Source organism: Podarcis liolepis (assembly GCF_965112155.1).
Source record: "Podarcis liolepis genome assembly, chromosome: 6".
Taxonomy (NCBI): domain Eukaryota; kingdom Metazoa; phylum Chordata; class Lepidosauria; order Squamata; family Lacertidae; genus Podarcis; species Podarcis liolepis.
This window is the reverse complement of record NC_139559.1, coordinates 27,961,169-27,979,073: the sequence shown is the minus strand read 5'-3', so window position 1 is coordinate 27,979,073 and position 17,905 is coordinate 27,961,169. Positions and strand designations below refer to the sequence as shown.

Here is a 17,905-nt window from a genome sequence, read left to right as displayed (position 1 = left end):
ATGAGAACAGAAATCGTGTGGTGGAGGCACAGCGGCAGCGGGAGGCCCCATTAGCTAAAGTGGTACCTCAGGTTAAGAACAATTTCAGGTTAAGAAATAACAGGCCTCCAGAATGAAGTTCTTAACCTGAGGTACCACTGTATTTGCTACTCCACAATTGCTTCTTTTTAAGATTGTACAATTTTTCAGAATTTGAATAGTACATTTGGATTGGCTGTTACAGCATACAGTGAGAAAATAAGGCATCAGAGAATATGCCTGGAAATGGTAACAATGGACAGGAAAATGGTTTAGGGCAACGTTAATCCCAGCCCTACTGCTGGAATTCAGTGGAATATAGTTCCTAGTAAAGCATACCTAAGTGCTGAACAGATGGACTCAGGACCTTATCAGATGACACAAAGGAGACCTGTAATCCTATCTTCCATCTCTGGTTGTGTGTGTGTTGGAGGGTGGGGGGCTGTCAGCTCAAGATAACAGAATCATAGCATCGTAGAATTGTAAAACTGGAAGGGATCCCAAGGGTCATCTAGTCTAACCCCATGCAATGCAGGAATCTCATGGCTCTGGGGGAATACGTGCTTAAGAGAGATAGACATTGTGTACGTATAAGTATCTTCTAATGGGCCTAACAGCAGTTTTGACAGGAAGGGGCAATTAAAAAAAAATCAAGAGAACAGCCCAAACCTAAATTACACCTTCTTGCCACAACCACCACTTGCAAAATTGTTTATTAAAAAAAATCCGTAGCAGCTGTTTTGGCAAGAAAGCAAATAAAACTGAATTAAAAAATAGAATATTTTATCAGAGTTCTGCCAACTCATCTAGTTAGCATAATTCAAATGGCACGCTATGGCTCAAAGGGGAGGACACTCTTGTGTTCAGATCCTGTTTGTGGGTTTCCCATATGCATCTCTGGCTGGCCACTGTGAGAACAGGATGGTGGACTTGGCCTGATCCGGTAGACTCTTCTTATGCTCTCAGAGCAAAACAGGAATAAATTGTTAAGGAAAAGCCAGATGGAGAAATAAGACTTTGTCTGGTGGTTGAAGCTGTAAATCACTCGGAAGGCTTCATGCAAGAGGCAGCAAAATTAGCAATTTACATTTCTGTCCAATTGCATGTCTGACAAAAGTTGATTGATTCAAAAATCTGACAGGGAAAATAGAAATGAATGCCCCCCCCATTCCCCGCTTCTTCACACTTCCCTAACTGTGAGATGTCATCACATCACTGTGACAAGAGAGGCATTTTCATTATGGGGGGGGGGGGTGGACTCTAAACCCACCCGACTTTTATCTTTACATTGGCAGGATTGTGAGGTGAAAAGCAGTTTTCCTTTTTAATAAAAAATGCAAGATTAACATGTCAAACCATTTTGGTAAATTGACAGAAATAACGTATTTCTACTCCTGCAGCAACAAAAATGTATGAAGAAAATTGTCCCATATTAGGGTCCTTTTACGATGGGATTGTTTACGCCATCTGTGTTCACCACTTAGCTTCCATCCTAGAACTCTATGTGCTGTCTACAGTTTCTAGGCAGCCCTGTTTAGGGAAGTTTGTAATGTTTGAAGTTTTATACTGTTTTTAGTGTTGTGTTGGGAGCCACCCAGAGTGACTGGGGAAACCCAGCCAGATGGGCAGGGTATTTATTTATTTATAATAAAATAATTCCATCTAGGCACTGGCTATATCAATCTTCCCCAGGCTGCTGCCTTCAGTTTTGGACCACAGTTGAGGCCTTACTCTCAGGCATGTATAGGGCCTGCTGCATTACTTGCCCACACTCAGACATTGCGGTCCTTGAGCTCCCCTTTTCAATGTGCATCTCAAAGTTCAGCCCTGGTCATTCAGCAGACCACTTCAAGCACCTGAAACAGCTTCAATCCCACCACTGATTGAACTCTATACGCATGCCTTTTTGAGTCCTGTCACTCAGGAGAAGGCAGGTTTGTGCGCCACCCTGATGTTTTATATTATGAATGTGGTGATTATAATTATTGTTATTTTGGCAGAAGGAAGAATACAAATGAGATTGATAATAAAAGTGTCCATAAGAGGCTTCATGGGTCAAATCTGTAAGAAAAGACAAAGAGTTACTCATATCCACAAGGTTCTCTGGCCCCTAAACTATTGAAAAATCCCCTTTTCTTTGGGCTTTAAGATTTTTTATTACATGTTTCCCATAATACAGTAAGATTACAACTACCAAAGATACAAACTGAAGAAAGGAAGGAAAGAAAAATATAAAAACAATTAGCAAAAGATACAAAAGAAGAACTTCCTATTTTCCATCTGCCAGTTACATTAAAAAAAAGTTTATTAAAAACCTTTGGTCCATACAAACATCCATCTTCTCCACTTTCTGTTAACTTTTTTTTTTAAGTCAAGGGGTCTCAGAATAATTTTTCTACAAGAAGTCCCAACTGTGATCACACACTATGGGAAAAACCCTTTTTCATAGTGATAGCAGGTCTTAAGGCTTAGCGTTTTACTTTGTCAAGCCCCTGCTCACTGGCTGGAGGACACTGGCAATGGCTGGATCCTCCTTCTGACTTCTTGGTTGTTCAGTGCCTGCAAGGATTAGGGCTGGAAATACTACACAAGCAGGAACTGCTGAGCCACTGCAGGGGCAAACTGAAGGTGTGCAGCAAGTGCATGCAAACAGACACTCTGCATACATGCATGCAGCCAAGCCTTTGCCGTATCTTGGTGGCAGTGGTGCCATCAGATCAGAATGCTAGCACATGGGCCCACTCAGTTGAGTGAGCCAGAGGACCCCCTCATATAACCATCAATCCCAGAGTCTAAAATGGAAGCATTTAGTCCTACTTTCTGCTAAGCACATTTTGTCACCATGGCGGAACTGTGACATGTGCCTTAACTATGGTTTATCCAAACAAGCCAGGATTTTAAACTGTGGTTTGAAGTTGACTTGTTTCACACAAACCGTAGTTACTGCTAGTGAGTTTGCCCTGGGTCAAACACAAAAACAAATTATAGTTGGGGTGTTACATGCCACCTCAGATGACAAAACCCACCCAACAGTGGTGGAGTTAGGTGAAGCTTTTCCGCCCAGCCGTGCAGGAGAGCAGGTGAGCAGTCATGGGTATTTAATGAGAAATTATGGCTTAAAAGCCTCAGGTTTACATCTGAACAAGGCTGTTATGTGTAATTATAGAGGTGAGTCAACCTGGATTAAGTTAGACTTGCCTTCTTATATCCGATTGCTGTGACTTTTATACATATGAAGGAACAGAAACTCAGGGCTTTGCAGACCATGAATGATAACTTATATTAATACTAAAGCACAGCACTTGAAAACTAGCTACACTTGGGTATGAAACAGACAAGGTGGCAAGCAAGATAAAGAACATTTCATCGCCATCGCAGCCATGTCAACAACCACCCAGAGCACACCTTTGCTAAAATATTTCACACAGAGAAGACTTTAGGGACATTTTGTAGAAATACCTAACGCAGGAACATTTATTGTGTGCTGAACGCTAACACACAGGTTATACACACCAACTCTTGACGGAGCCTGACACAGTAGGGATTCTTATTTGAAAAATGTACCAACATCCCTGCACCTCAGAGAAAGCATTAAAAGATAACAGGCAGCATGCTTGCTGCAGGCTGTTTTATAGCATTTTCATTGCTCTGAAGTCACAACAGGAAGTGCTTGTCTGTCCTGAGAGAGGACATAAGTAAAAAGAAATAAGAACATTCCATGGAGCTTTTTAGTAAAGGCTCAGACAGGAAAGTGCCATTGATTAAATATGAAATTTCTCTTTCATTTCACATTTGCTCCCCCTGGACACTTCTATTGCTCTGGAAACTGGTAAGGAAATCCTCCGCCAGGCTAAAGAAAGGTAGGGAAAGAGTATAAAAGTGATGGAATGAAAAAAACGATAGGAATAATTCTAGTAACGCCACAGTAAAAACAAAAGCTTGGAGATTTACAATGAATGACAACTCAAGTTGTGTAGGCTAACTCCATTTGAAGTGTTTATGAAATATCTCTACACAGCATTGTTCAGTTCTGGCATGTATTAGAAGATGATGCACAAAGTCTCCTGAACACGGCCATTTGGCTTACCAGTTATGGAACTAAAGCAGCATGGAACTAAAGAATAAACAAGTCAAGAGTTAAATACCACTATGTCACATGTGGTTCTTCAACAAAGGAAAAGTGTGTTCATCAACAATCAAACAGTGCAATCCTGCACATGTTAAGAAAGAAGTACACTCCATTGTATTCAATGGAGCTTACTTCCAGGTAAGAGTATGAGATAGTTAGTGACAAAAGAACTGAGTCACAGCAAGAGTTGGAGGTCAAAATGATTCAATCCGGCAAAGAATCTAGACGTAATCTAGTCTGTATCTCCCAGAATTTTTATTTCCAGCAGGAAGGAAGTTGGTAGACTTTTTGGATTTCACAGTTCTGCCTCCGTGAAGGGAGGAGAAAATAGAAGTGTAGAACACAGAATCAAGTATGGTACAACAGTTCAAAATACTGCTTTAAAAACAAAACAGGAAAAGGGAAATTGCCATTCAGTCCACAAGTGCCCCTTCTGGAAGCTCAACTACTACGGGGGCATCGTCTTCTGGCTCAGCCTCAAAGTCCCACTTGAACTTCTTGGTTAGGTGGACTTTAAACCTCTCTGCCTTCTTTCTCAGAGTCCTGTCAACAGTTGGGCTGCAGGTATAGGAGAAGAAGACCTAGAAAAAATGCAGTACAGTCCGTTAGTAGAATAGTATAGAAAACACACTGGGTTGTATCCAATGCTAGCTCTACCCAGAGTAGACTTACCAAAGTTAATGAACATGCCTAACTAGGGTCCATTAATTTCAATGGGCCTACTCTGAGTAAAATACCATTGGGCACAGAGAGAGGAGAAACCTGACTGGACTGCATACATATCATACTAATTATATAATAATAATTTTAAGGGGGAAATGTCAAAGGTCAAAACCCAACCTAATATGCTCCTGCATCACAAAGGCACACACAAAAACCTGATACAAACCTAAGCACAATTCACTTGAAAGGTTTAGAGTTGTGACTTAGAGAAGCAATGGAGTTATCCATAATACTCTGTTTTGGATGTTGAGAAGAAACAGAATTCTGACATTCTTGTACAGAAAAAAAAGATCTCAAACCATGTCAATTATAGCAATTCCTGGATAAATGGGAACTGTTACAGGATGCTAGAAACCTTAGTCCATTAATCATTTCAGATTTACCCAATTTACTGGTGATCAATTAAGCCTCCAAAAATCTGTATATGAAAACATTTCTGAAGGGGGAAATGCTTTAGATCATGCACACATATGCAGCCTTGTAAAGAAGCCCACAAACGTTGCTAGGCTGCTACAAGGTAAGTAATGTTATTTCATATTGGCCCTCTCCATGACCAGCATAGAAGTGCAGATTAGTTTTTTAAAAAGCAAAAGCAAAAGCAAACTCTACTTTCTATCAAACAGGGTGTGAATGTGCAGGTGGGTCCAAGCTAGACCCTTCCTCCACGGGAAGAAGGCTGGAAATGTGATAGAGCAATCCATCCCTCCTCTGCCACCCTGATCCATCTCCCTTGTGTCACCTATGCCAAATAGGCCAATATGAGGTTGCCCATATGCCACAACAGGCACAATCTTAAAAGCCACATTCATAGAACCATGGAATTGTACAGTTGGAAGGGATGAGGGTCATCTAGTCCAACCCCCTGCAATGCAGGAATCTTTTGCCCAGAATGGGGCTAGATCCCACAACCCTGAGATGAAGTCTCATGGTCTACCAACTGAGCTTCCCTGTTGTGGAAAACAGGAGGAGGAATGCCTCTAACACCTGCTGCCCACGATTTTTAAGCAAGTAACCGTTACTTCCAAATTATCTGGGTGAGACAATTCTCTTTTAAAAATAAAAGTATTCAAAAGGTTTTATAATCAGGTAATATGATTCATTCTATTTATGAATAACTTGAGCCTTAGAATTAACCATAATTTTCAAAGGGCCATGCTCTCTCAAATTTAAATCTCTTAACTTTTCACACACAAGGGGATAGCTCCTGTTACTTTTGACCCGTCACATGTGTGTTCGATTAGAAATCTCATCTCTAAGCTCATCTCTTCTGCCTCTGTGCTAAATTTGTTACACATAATTCATTTCCAAGGCAACCAACTGATAGCCAAAAGCAAAGACATTTCCATTGCAGGAACATGCAAAGGAGAAACTTTGTAATGCAGGAGGAAAGCTTGTGCTGTTGTTGCTGCTTTTTCTAAAATTAAAAAAAGACCTGCAGACAGCAGGAAAAAGCACAAAAAGATCAAGGTGTGGTTCATTGCTTTGTGTCATTTCACACCTTGTTTGTCATAGTGTGAAGTGCCTTCTCCTACTAAACTAATTACAAAGTAATCTAGGCATTAGAAAACGAAAACCCTTATTTTTTGTTTGTTTTACTCCCTTCACCAGCACAGTAACAGCCACATGAAAAATGAAGTGTCCAGTTACTGCATTTTGAAAAAAATCCGCCAGGTACTGCTGGGATACCAAAAGCTTAGCAAATATTAAAAGGTGGTCCCGTAAGAAAAAAGGTAATAAAAAAAATCTACCTTAAAGCAATGCCGTTGCAAGGCCAACCAAAATGTTACAAAATCATATGTAAGTTTTGAGTTCCCCAGAAGTCTTCATCAGGTTAGATGGCAAGAAGCAAGGGAGTTGGAGAGCAGAAGAGGAGAGAGACAGAAACGCTTTGGGCCAGTGTTCAAGCCATCCACATAGCTGCAACTGTTTTGGGAGGTAAAGGTAAAGGGATCCCTGACCATTAGGTCCAGTCGTGGACGACTCTGGGGTTACAGCGTTCATCTCGCTTTATTGGCTGAGGGAGCCGGCGTACAGCTTCCGGGTCATGTAGCCAGCATGACTAAGCCGCTTCTGGCGAACCAGAGCAGCGCACAGAAATGCCGTTTACCTTCTCGCCGAAGCAGTACCTATTTATCTACTTGCACTTCGTGAGGTAGCAGGTATTTAAATGAGCCCCCCCTTTTATGCGCTATGCTGGGCAGGAATCAAGTTGCCTTGTGGCCTCTTGAGAAGGAGAAACAAAGCAACCTGCTGCTACTCAGTTCAGCTCATTTAATGATTAAGCAATAATCTTTCTGTCTGCTAAGCAGCACCGACAGGTTATTTTTTGCATGTGAAGAAGGGTTTGGCTTGTGGTGCAGAATCTGACTATCTATCTATCTATCTATCTATCTAAAATAAATCAAAATTTCTAGCCCACATGACTGTGAAGACATGTTTAAAAACACTTAAGACAGTTCCAGATTCCAATGTTCAAAGGCCCCATTTGACATGCTCCTCTTCCACAAGCTACACAGATTCTGTCCCGCACAAAGAACCCCACAGTGCCTCAAGTGCTTATCTTCCCCTCTCTTGCCATTCTAATTTATATGGCCTCACACAAGACATAAAGTCTTTATTTTCTTTATCTGTCATTCATGTAAGAATTTCTTTTTTAAAAAAGCCAATGTTAATAATGCATTTCCATTTTTTTTTAAAGCCAATGTTAATGCATTTCCAGTTTAGTAACACAGTATTCAGTCTCAACTGGTATAACCTTCTTTGGCCAGAATTTCTAATTTCAGCCCAAATTAAAGCACTATTATTGAGAAGAATGCTGCACCTAAAGCTCAGAGGTACAAGACGATCCATTTCCCAGTTATAATAACAAGGGTGGAAAAGGCTTGCCTAACAAGGTGAAAAGACACAAAACCTGACATTGTTACTTGACATTCATGCTTTCAACAAGTTCTCTGACATTCAGAAAGCTCTATGTTTGGGCCAGCCATAAAAGTGATAAGAGGGAAGCACAGCATACATGTCACTAAAATAAGGAAATGATTCTGCCAGAATTCAGTTTGAGAAAAATTTGCTATTAACATTTATGAATGTAACACCTCCCAACCATCAGTGAGCACTGAAAGCCTGAGATAAATGAGTAAATGCATATTGCACAGCTGCGTTCTAAGTCATGGGAATGCTCTACAGATAATTCCTGTATCTGACATTGCAGTCAAAGTAAAATTGTACATATGTCCCCATAAGGAGGAGAAAGTAAATTAAAGACTCGCTAGTTGTGTGGGAACAATGTGCATACAAAACAGTACAAGAACAGCGTCACACTTCTTGCTTGCAAATAAGCACACAGAAATCCTTCCCACCTTGGAATTTTATTGCCTATATACCTTTCCCTGGTGATTTCAGAGTTATCCATCATATTCAGACAATACTCCTGCAACATATGTTAGGCCAAGAAATGGTGAATGACCAGGGTCACCCAGGGAGCTTTATGGCTGAGCAAGGATCTGAAGCCTTAGGGTGGTATTGAGCTAAGTTTTACTCACAGAAGACTCATTGAATAAATTGACTTAACTTAGCCATGTTTATTCATTATAATGAGTCATCTTAGTTGAATAGCACCTCTGATGTCCAATGCAGCATACTGTTCTAGACATAGATAGAAAAATGATGACATGAAAACTCAAACTGCCTTCTGCAAGGTTAGCTTTCCTGAAGGCCCTCAAAGCAAGCTTTCATCAGGAAGCAGCAACACAATGTAATTTTCTTAGGTCTCTTGCAGACAAGCATATACACAAATTAGCTAATGGGTTACTTGAATATCGGGAACTGCCACCTGCTGTCAACAACTCTTGTTTACAACTATCATAAAGCAACTAGGAGATGCTTCCTCCAGCTGCCTCGTAGTTTTTTTTTAAAAAAATGTACTGCTTCTGTAGGGCTTCAACGCTGGAAAGAAACAATTATCATTATTATACAGCCTGATTGAATTTCAATTTGTTGACAAGAGTGTTGTCAGTCCTCCAGAATGAATGACACGCAACAGCTAAATTCTATGGCCGGGATCCAAGAGGCCATGCTCAATCTTTCACGCACAGATGCAGGCTTTCAGCTCTCTTTGCTACAGCAGCGCCTCCTCCCCTGCACAAAAAGCTGATCCCAAATGCCTACAAGCCTTCTGCAGTAGCAATGGTTGAGACATGGAGGGATGGTGATAGATGTGAAGGATGACTGCCACCCTTCTGTGATCACATAGAGAGGAATTGTGCATGTACTTTGGCATCCTGGTCCTCCAGAACAAATGCAGCACTCACTCGCATAGCCCATCTTGCTTTATTTTATTTCTGTTCTGGGTAAATTTGCCAGAACAAAGTCTAAAAGGAGCCTGCCAGGACAAAGCCAGAAAGGCGAAAGGCAGAAATCAGAGAAAGCTGTGGTATCTCCTTCACTGGAGATGCTCAGGCAAAGGCTAGACAGGCACCTGAAACAGATGCCTTGGGCATGGAGTTTTCTTTCTTTCTTAGGGTTAGATCGTTCCTTTGTATTATATTCAAAGTAGCTGGCAAAATCACCACTAGGTGAGCAACACGAATGCATAGAATATGGGAAAGCAAGAAGAACTTGAGCTCTTAATGAAGGATGGCAAATACCGTTAGTTTGATCTATTGAAAAAAGGAAAATCTCTCTCTTACGTAAATATCTCAAAAAGGAACCCTGAATTAACCATACAGTTTCTCTATCCGTACAATTACATCACTTTCTCAGTCAGATTCACCAAACAAGTACCCACTCACTTTGTTTGAATCAATCACAGAAGCTACTACATCTTTGGCTAGAGAGATGACTTCATCTACTTATAACATCCTCCAAAGCCCAATCTATCCTATGCATGGCCATGGGAGAGACACTTTCTTTGGAAGAAAGGGACTGACAGAGTGGGTAGAATTCAACACAGAGTGGGGCATGCATGAGCAGAACAGGGTCTACTTAAGCAACAAGACCCCCCCCCCCAACCTCTTCAGGAGATTCTGCAGCCCTTTTGCAAATTTAGCAATTAATACCAATATAAAGAAAGATAAAGAAAAAGTTCTCAGTAAGTGGTATATTATCCCTGTAAGGCTTTCTATTCAAACATATCAGCATTGTTGGAAGGGATGAACTCGCATTGCTTAATGCTTTCACCTTTAGTGGGAACGCCCAATAGTGCAGGAGTTTTGGGACATGGTTGCTGTTTACCACACACTAAACCACAGCTATCTCCGAAATCTATCCTCCATCATCATTTTGAATGAACTACCATAGATTCCAGCACAAAGACTTTCTTAAGCAATTGTATACAGCTGGGATAACAACAGCAATTGTGCCCAAGCCACTCTGGGGTAATTAAAATCTAGAGACTATGCTTATATACAAACTTACTCAGCAAAATCATTCAAAAAGGTATTATGATATCATGGTTTCTGTTTATTTCCTATGTGGAAGTCCTCCAAACTTCTCAAATAACACCAGAGAAACAGCCTGGTGACCTGCCACCACCCAGCTCTCAGGGGTGGCCCCTCTCTCTCCCAACTGCTACCATACAGCTTTTGGAAAAACCATCTTGCCCTGATGGAAGCGGGGAAAATTATAATTCACTCTAAACAAGCAGTTTTTTCTCTCTCTTGTTTTAACTCTTTTTTTAAAAAATGGTGATGATGCTGATGGTGGTATTAACTCTGGGCGGCTTTGAACGGAACATTTAAAACAGAGTAAAACTTCAAACATTAAAAACTTCCCTAAACAGGGCTGCCTTCAGATGTCTTCTAAAAGTCAGATAGTTGTTTATTTCCTTGACATCTGACGGGAGGGCGTTCCACAGGGCAGGCGCCACTACTGAGAAGGCCCTCTGCCTGGTTCCCTCCCTAAATTATGCTTACTGCTGCAATGTTTTTTGTGAAACTTTTTGTAAGATTCACATATAAAGTAGTATATAAATACAACAATAAAAATTGAGCTGTATGTGAGAGTGTATGCACGTTCTGTGGCCAGTATTTTTAACTCCATTTCAAAATAAAATAAAAATTTCATTATTTAAAGAAAAGGAACAGGGTCAGAAAAATACATGTAACAATGTTACATCGGACATTTTAACAGCACATTATGGGAAGAGAAAGGATTGTAACATAGGTTTTCAATATGGGGAGGCAAACCTCATTATAGCTTGCCATAGTAGTTTCGTCTCAAGACAAAAACTGGATTTTAGGTTGATTGGCTGGGGAGTGGGGAGCTTTCTTACTTTTAAAATTTTTAAATGGTATCAACATTCAAGCAAAAACCATTCAATTTCACATTGTGAGAATTGCCTCTCATTATGACGCTGCATTTTACACATGCATGCAGTTCTTGGGGAAATTCTGCACACTACTGCTTTCCAACCTCTACAGTACCAAAACCAGCTCCCTTACCTGCAAGGTGTTGGTTAAAAAGTTGTCCTGGGAAACAATGTCCACAAAGAAGTCTGCTGGGATTTCACTGAGCTGATGGTACAGGACCGAAATGAGGTTAACGAACAGGGCCTGATGCTTCACTATGGCATCCTCTGACCTGCATAAGAGATTCAGGAGTTTCTTCCAGTGCTCAAAGGCATCATATACATTCCCAATCAAGAAGCAGATGAAGGCAAACTGCAGTTCCCCTGAAACGTCACACACACACACACACAAAAGAAAAAAACAAGAAGGTGTTTGTTTAGCTTCAATTCTGGTAGCATAACAAAAGGGTACACTGCTTTTATTATTTATTTAACTATTTTTATAACACCATTCATACTTCCAAGGAAAATTTACAAACACAATACAGTTAAAAAGTAAATACAAAAAAAAACCCCATAATAAACTAAAAGCCACAATATCGTAAAAGCAGCATGAAGGAGTTAGCAGGATTGAAATGGTTTCTAAAAATACCAGGAAATACTTTGTTTTCAGGCATCAAAAGGACAATAAGGTAGGTGCCAGCAAATATCTCTGAAAAGAGCATTTCACAACCGGGATACCACCACCATGAAGTTCCTCTCTCTACAGCCAGCCACCCAACAGCAAGGGCATTAGAGCCTCTCTAATTAAGATCTTTACATGAAAGCCTTGGCTATAATATGCAGCAGATCTGCATAACTTGTGAACACAGCCCAACAGCAATGTAAGGTGGCCCACTAGGGCCTCCATAAACCTGCTTTGGGTGCATGCCTAGAACTTCAAAGAAAAAGAGGGCTATATATTTGGCATGCCCACAAGTAAGCTCCACAGTGGTATTCTGCCTGCCTCCTCCCTGGCAGAAAAAGCTTGTGATAAAACCACATTAAGGTACAGGGGGCTGTATAGCTACTCAACTAGGCACTAGAGCAGAGTTCTCTCATGGTTTGGATTTGACATGAGCCACATTTGGCAAAAAGATTAGCCATCACTGTTTACCTACCCTTCCTCATGTAACGGCATTGCCTGATTAAGTTTCTATACGGCTTAATGGCTTGCATACTTATACTGCAATGCTCTGCATAATTTCTATTATTGGCAATTACTGGTCCAGGGCTCAGAATGAGTTCCAGCATTTAAACAGAGGTCCACAAATATTGCTTAGCTGCTGTTTGTACCCAACCCCTTCCCTCTCTAAGGCCTCCAGCATGTGCAGAATGCTTGAGGGACAGGGATTTCTCCCACTTCTGCTGAGATGGATGGAGAAGATAAGAAAGAGCAGAAGAGGCTTCTTAGCTTTGAGATGTCGGGAACTGTGGTCATTTTTATCACTAAAGGGTCAGGGGCACGTAAGCTCTGCAAGTGGATTTGTAGATGCCAACATGTAGTGCAGATAAATCAGTAATGAAGGAAAAACTTAAACCTTGCAATGAATGAAAATCTTAATTATTTGCAGAAGTAGTTAAATTGCTTTCCTGTGGATAGTTTCAATACCAAATGTTATATTCTGTGAAAATTAGATATAAACAGAGGATTTTATTATAATTACTAAACTAATCTAGGGAAGGCTACTGTCATCCCAGCTTGATTTCATGGTTCTCTCCCCATGATATCTATAGGATTTATTCAAGAACATGCTCCGTAGGGTAGCGCATGTCCACAGCTTTCCTTTGTTTCCAAGGGTGAAAGCTGATAATTAAGGTACCACTACTGAGAGACAGCAGCCAATTGTCTCTAGTAAGTGATTAAATAACAAATGCCTTACTTCTGAAATCTGTCAAAGCAGAACCCTAGCTTTACCACTAGAGGTCACCAATATCACACATGAAGTTTTTGGTTTCTCAATTAACCTACTGTCTTTTCTATGCAAACATGGTTGTTTAGTGAGAAGGGGGTGAGAGAGACTGCACCCTACCCAAATTTATCACTTAACCAGATATAAATGTTATAAGTGAAGTCAGATTTGTTATCACAAAAGACTACTTCTCGGGTTACTTCTGAACAGCATAGAAGCATTCATGAGTGGAACTGAACTGTTATATTGATGACAGTTGCAAACACTGAAAAAAGCCCTGCATACCTCTTCAAAACAGAAGTATGCATTACGGTTCAGAAATTGTTTCCAGACACATTTTGGCATGCAAATGGCACCTGAGAGATACTTTGATAGCAACAAGAAAAGCAATTTCTGTAAAAGCAGGTTAACTCACCAAGCACATCCTGGGAATTGCTGGCATACTGTTTACTGATCACCGTCTCCAGGGCATAGCTAAGGTCCATGCTATGCCTAGTAACTTCTTCAGGGGTAGCACCTTCAGGGTACATTTGCTTAGGTATTTCTGTAAACCTGATCTCAGTGCCAGCTTTCAGCTGCATTTTGGGCAGCCGGGCCAACCCCTCTGCATAGCTTTTGCACTCTGTGTCATACCGGGGCAGGTTCTGTTCAACTCGATCTTTAGTAAACCTCCCAGGCAAAATAGGAAGCACTTCTGAAAAGGCACATATCTGTCCACTTTCTGGCTGTAGTTTTTGCATCACAAATTCATTAATGAAATTAGTGAGGGAAATCCATTTTTTAAGAGTGTCATATGGGTAAGGACCCAGAAATTGGTCCATCTCCTGGAGGTTAGTCCTCATTGCTTCAGTCTCATTTTCAGAAGCTGGGGTAAGGTCTACTTCTTCCCTGACGGGGTCCCAGTGTAGGACTCGCAGATCACGCGGCTGCAAGTTCATGAAGAAGCCGGTGCGAGGGCCACTCTCTTTGCGATTGTTCTTATCAACAGAGCTGTAGTGAAGGAAATGAATTCCAGGGGGTATCATCTTGACTCCACGGAACTTGGGGCCCACTTGCCAAGTGTTGTAGTCAATGCCAAACTCTGTTCCTTCTGGCACATTCAAAATGATGACTGTAGCACCCTCAAAAAAGAGCCGCTTTGCCAGGTCTTGATCTATCTGCATTTCTGCTGCTCCCTTGGTCACACTACAACCGTATGAGAAATCTAGAAGAGAGCAAACAAATCTCATCTGAATACACTTTACAAGCATGATACATATATGACTAGGCTCTTGCTAGACTAGTCAGTGCCAAGCTTGATGGGCCACATTCCTGACTCATTCTATAGAAGCCAGGCAAAATAATTTTCCAACTGAATTTATCTTCACTGTCCAGGGGACAGAAGTTACAACTACCTCCATCAGGAAACAAGATTCAAGTCCCAAAGTAAATAGGATTTAAACAACTTATGTGTACAGGCTTTCTGACTAATGTAGGCTTGAAGAGAAACTAGGAAGCTGCATTATAATGAGTCAGACCGTTGGTCCAGCTAGCTCAGTGCTGCAAGGAGACTGTGTCAGGCATAGGTCACCAATAAAAAACACAGTGAAGTTAACTCATTACAGTGGTACCTCAGGTTACATATGCTTCAGGTTACATACACTTCAGGTGTATGGGGTGGTCGCAGCGGGAGGGGGCGACTCCCTGGATTCTTCAGCAGCCTGCCTCAACTCTGCCTCTTAGCCAACCTCCTCTCTAGCATCTGCTTCAGTCTCTGCCACAGCGTCTTCCTCCTCACTAAACCGTTACCTCTTCTGCTTCTGACACCACCACCTCCCAGGCATCTACCTCTGACCACTCCGCCACCACCCTAACTCTGAGTCTTCTTCCCCTAGGGTTCCTTGGGGGATTCCTCAGCTAGTGCCTCCCACCACTCCTATGCATCCAGCCAGTCCATGACATTCACACAGGCAGGAGGAGCCTCTCCCAGCTCTACGTGGGGAGATGCTATGAGTTGAACATGGGACCTTCCGCATGCAAAGCATGTGCTCCAGAACTACATACAGTGGTACCTTGGGTTAAGAACTTAATTCGTTTTGGAGGTCCGTTCTTAACCTGAGGTACCACTTTAGCTAATGGGGCCTCTGGTTGCTGCTGCTGCGGCCCAATTTCTGTTCTCATCCTGAAGCAAAGTTCTTAACCCGAGGTACTATTTCTGGGTTAGCAGAGTCTGTAACCTGAAGCGTCTGTAACCCAAGGTACCACTGTACTTGCCTCTGCGGCCAACAAGGGGGGAAAAACAAAAGAGGAATGAAAAGGAAGTGGTAGAAGAGTTTCTGGCAACAGGAATTTAGTCGCATGAGACTCTCCATCTCAGAGTCGTGGGCTCACGCCCCACGTTGGGGAAAAGATCCCTGCGTTACAAAGGGTTGGACTAGATGGCCCTCGTGGTCCTTTCCAGATCATGTCTCTCTATTCACTTCTATAACCCTTCTCTCCGACCGCAACTCCTGTACCTTGAACTCCGGCTGCCCAAGGAGCAGAAGTTCCACAGGTGACGCTTTATTGCCTTTATTGCTGCACCCGCGGGCTTCTAGACTCCTCGCGCAGCTCTGTTAAAGTGAGAGCAGAGGCCCTGCCCGGGTGGGAGGGAATAGAGAAGAGCAGCCTCAAGGGAAGATACTGGGGAAGTTTAGCCCGGGCCCACCGTGTGGCCGCGAAGAGGGAAAGGCGAAGGGCAGGGGATGCCACGCCCGCCCGACGCAGCCTTCGCCCACTTCTCACCTCCCTTACGCGCCCCGAGGAAGGGAAGCGCAGCCGCCAAACTCGAGAACTCTCGCCCCAGCAAGCCCCTGGAAACACTTGTCGGCAACTTCCGGCAACGGCGTTGGATATCCGGCGACCCTAGAGACAGGGGAAAGCTAACGACGTCCGGTCCTTCTCAAAAAGCAGTCCGGGTAGGTCCCGCGGCAGCGCCTCAAGACGTTCCGCTCTGGATGCTGAAAAGTAGCCTTTGCCGGTTGAGAGACAAGTTGGGTAAGAGGCGGCGGCGCGACGTGTTTGCTTGCTTGCTTGCTTGGAAAGTTGGCGGGATTGCGGATGTTTAATCCTCCGTCCTTTCTCCGTACCGAGAGGCTCGGCACTGTGCCAGCAGCTGCACCAAAAAAAACGCGGTGACTCCTGTTCAGGTTTCTCCGGCGCTGCGATGAGGTGTCCCTGCACACCTGCGGGCGGAGAGGACGCTTTCCGCGAGAGAAGATAATCAGTCAAACAGAGCATAAGGGATCTACTGGCCGATCTCTGGGTTATTCGCCATGGACTAGAGCAACAAAGCGTTTCTGACTCCCCGGTGGTTTTAGAATAGCAACATCCTCCCATCAGTTTAGGCAGCTGAGGTTTAGAAAGCATGGGATAACCAGGTATTGTCTCTTGTGTGAAATGGCTTTGCGCCTTGTTCAGTTCTGGTCCTGGAACCCCTTTCCTAGGTCCAGATTGCTCGGTCAGAGGCGCCTTGTTTAATTCAAACTATTGTTTTTTGCACCTGGCTCTGGTTGGAAGATCTTAGGGTTTTTCTAGTGTGAAACCATATCTATCTGACACCAGTTCGAAGGTTTTAAACTAAGGTTACCAGATGTCCCTGGATTTACAAAGCAGTCCCCATACAAATTCTATCATTCCTACTGAAGTTGAAAAGTGTCCCCAGATTCATTGAAAAAAATCTGGCAATCTTATTTTAAACAAGAATTCATGAACACTACTAACCCTAATGGCTACGTTCTGCCTCCACTGTTGCAAGCACTGTGCTTCTGAATAATAATAAAAAAGTAAAATACCAGCAGCTGGAAACAGTAGGAAGGAAGAGTACTGTTGTGTGATGGTGGATGTTGTAATTTTCTCAAGGGCCACAGGTTTCCTGCTCCTGCTATAAGGTCTTGAAGTTATAGGTTTTTAAGAGGGTCAGATACATCTGCGTACCAAACACCAAACAATAAAAACATGAAGTCTTTTAAAGTGATAGAGAACTCTTACTTTAGGCTCCAAGCAAGGTCCTCTGCCCCCTTCATAAAAGCTCAGTTGACTGCTCATAAGTTTTCCTTCCAAGGACTTGGGCAAGGTTGTTTCCCAGCCCTGATATGCAAGCTTCTTTTAATTAAAGTTAAGGGAGAGACACTGTGCTGGCCATCAGGCAATGGCTTTTCCCACCTGCCTTGCCCCACCCTCCAGGCCTAGAAGCCTTTCCCAGACCATGACTTTGAGGACAGCAGAAGCATCTGGGAAGAGAGGAGTTCAGGGATATTTTTTAAAAAATAATTTCGTAAGTTGTGAGTCCTTGTTTCTCAGTTTAATCCTTTTTCATGTTTTGTGGTATTTGTATGTTTTTGTGGTATTTTATGCATTGTGTCTTGCTGATATTTTTATTGATTATAGTTTAGTAATTCTTTACTGTATTTACCGTATCAGCCTGAATATAAGCCTCATTTCCCCCCCCCCCCAAATTCTGACCGTGAAAAGTTGTTATATTCGCAACCTTGCGGTATGTAGCTATGAGCATGGGGCAAACAGCTCTAGGAGCACAGCAAAGTGGTGTCCTCTTCCCCAAGGCTGGGAAGGGGAAAGGCCGCCAACAATGCTGCGCCCCCCCCCCCCATGCAGCCAGGAGCAGCGAGGAAGGGAGTGGTTTATATTCGGGGTTGTTTTTTTCTCTCCCCCCCCCCTCAATTTTAAAGGTGTGGGTTATACAGTGGTACCTCGGGTTAAGTACTTAATTAGTTCCGGAGGTCCGTTCTTAACCTGAAACTGTTCTTAACCTGAAGCACC

General features: G+C 42.6%; 2 protein-coding genes and 1 long non-coding RNA gene across 4 annotated transcripts in view; 1 reads left to right on the top strand and 2 right to left on the bottom strand.

Moving 5' to 3' along the window:
* The window catches only part of LOC310709079 (tigger transposable element-derived protein 1-like), an 877,074-nt gene that overhangs the window by 634,923 nt on the left and 224,246 nt on the right, over positions 1–17,905 (bottom strand). The window lies entirely within an intron of this gene.
* AAR2 (AAR2 splicing factor) lies at positions 2,306–15,992 on the bottom strand. 2 transcript variants are annotated; one of them, XM_083508213.1, is made up of 4 exons: positions 15,872–15,992; positions 13,524–14,312; positions 11,311–11,540; positions 2,306–4,728 (listed from the first exon to the last, which is right to left on the bottom strand). In XM_083508213.1, exons 2-4 carry the CDS (start codon positions 14,269–14,271, stop codon positions 4,561–4,563), a joined length of 1,146 nt encoding a protein of 381 aa, XP_083364339.1. In that variant the 5' UTR covers positions 14,272–14,312; positions 15,872–15,992; the 3' UTR covers positions 2,306–4,560. The 2 variants fall into 2 exon arrangements, with proteins under 2 accessions (XP_083364339.1, XP_083364340.1); XM_083508214.1 differs by lacking the exon at positions 15,872–15,992 and adding an exon at positions 15,604–15,857.
* LOC310709145 overlaps positions 4,728–17,905 on the top strand; it is a 44,782-nt gene continuing 31,604 nt past the window's right edge. Inside the window, exons 1-2 of the long non-coding RNA XR_014527354.1 lie at positions 4,728–5,368; positions 5,470–6,811. This is a non-coding gene — a long non-coding RNA (uncharacterized lncRNA). The remainder of the gene's footprint in view (positions 5,369–5,469; positions 6,812–17,905) is intronic.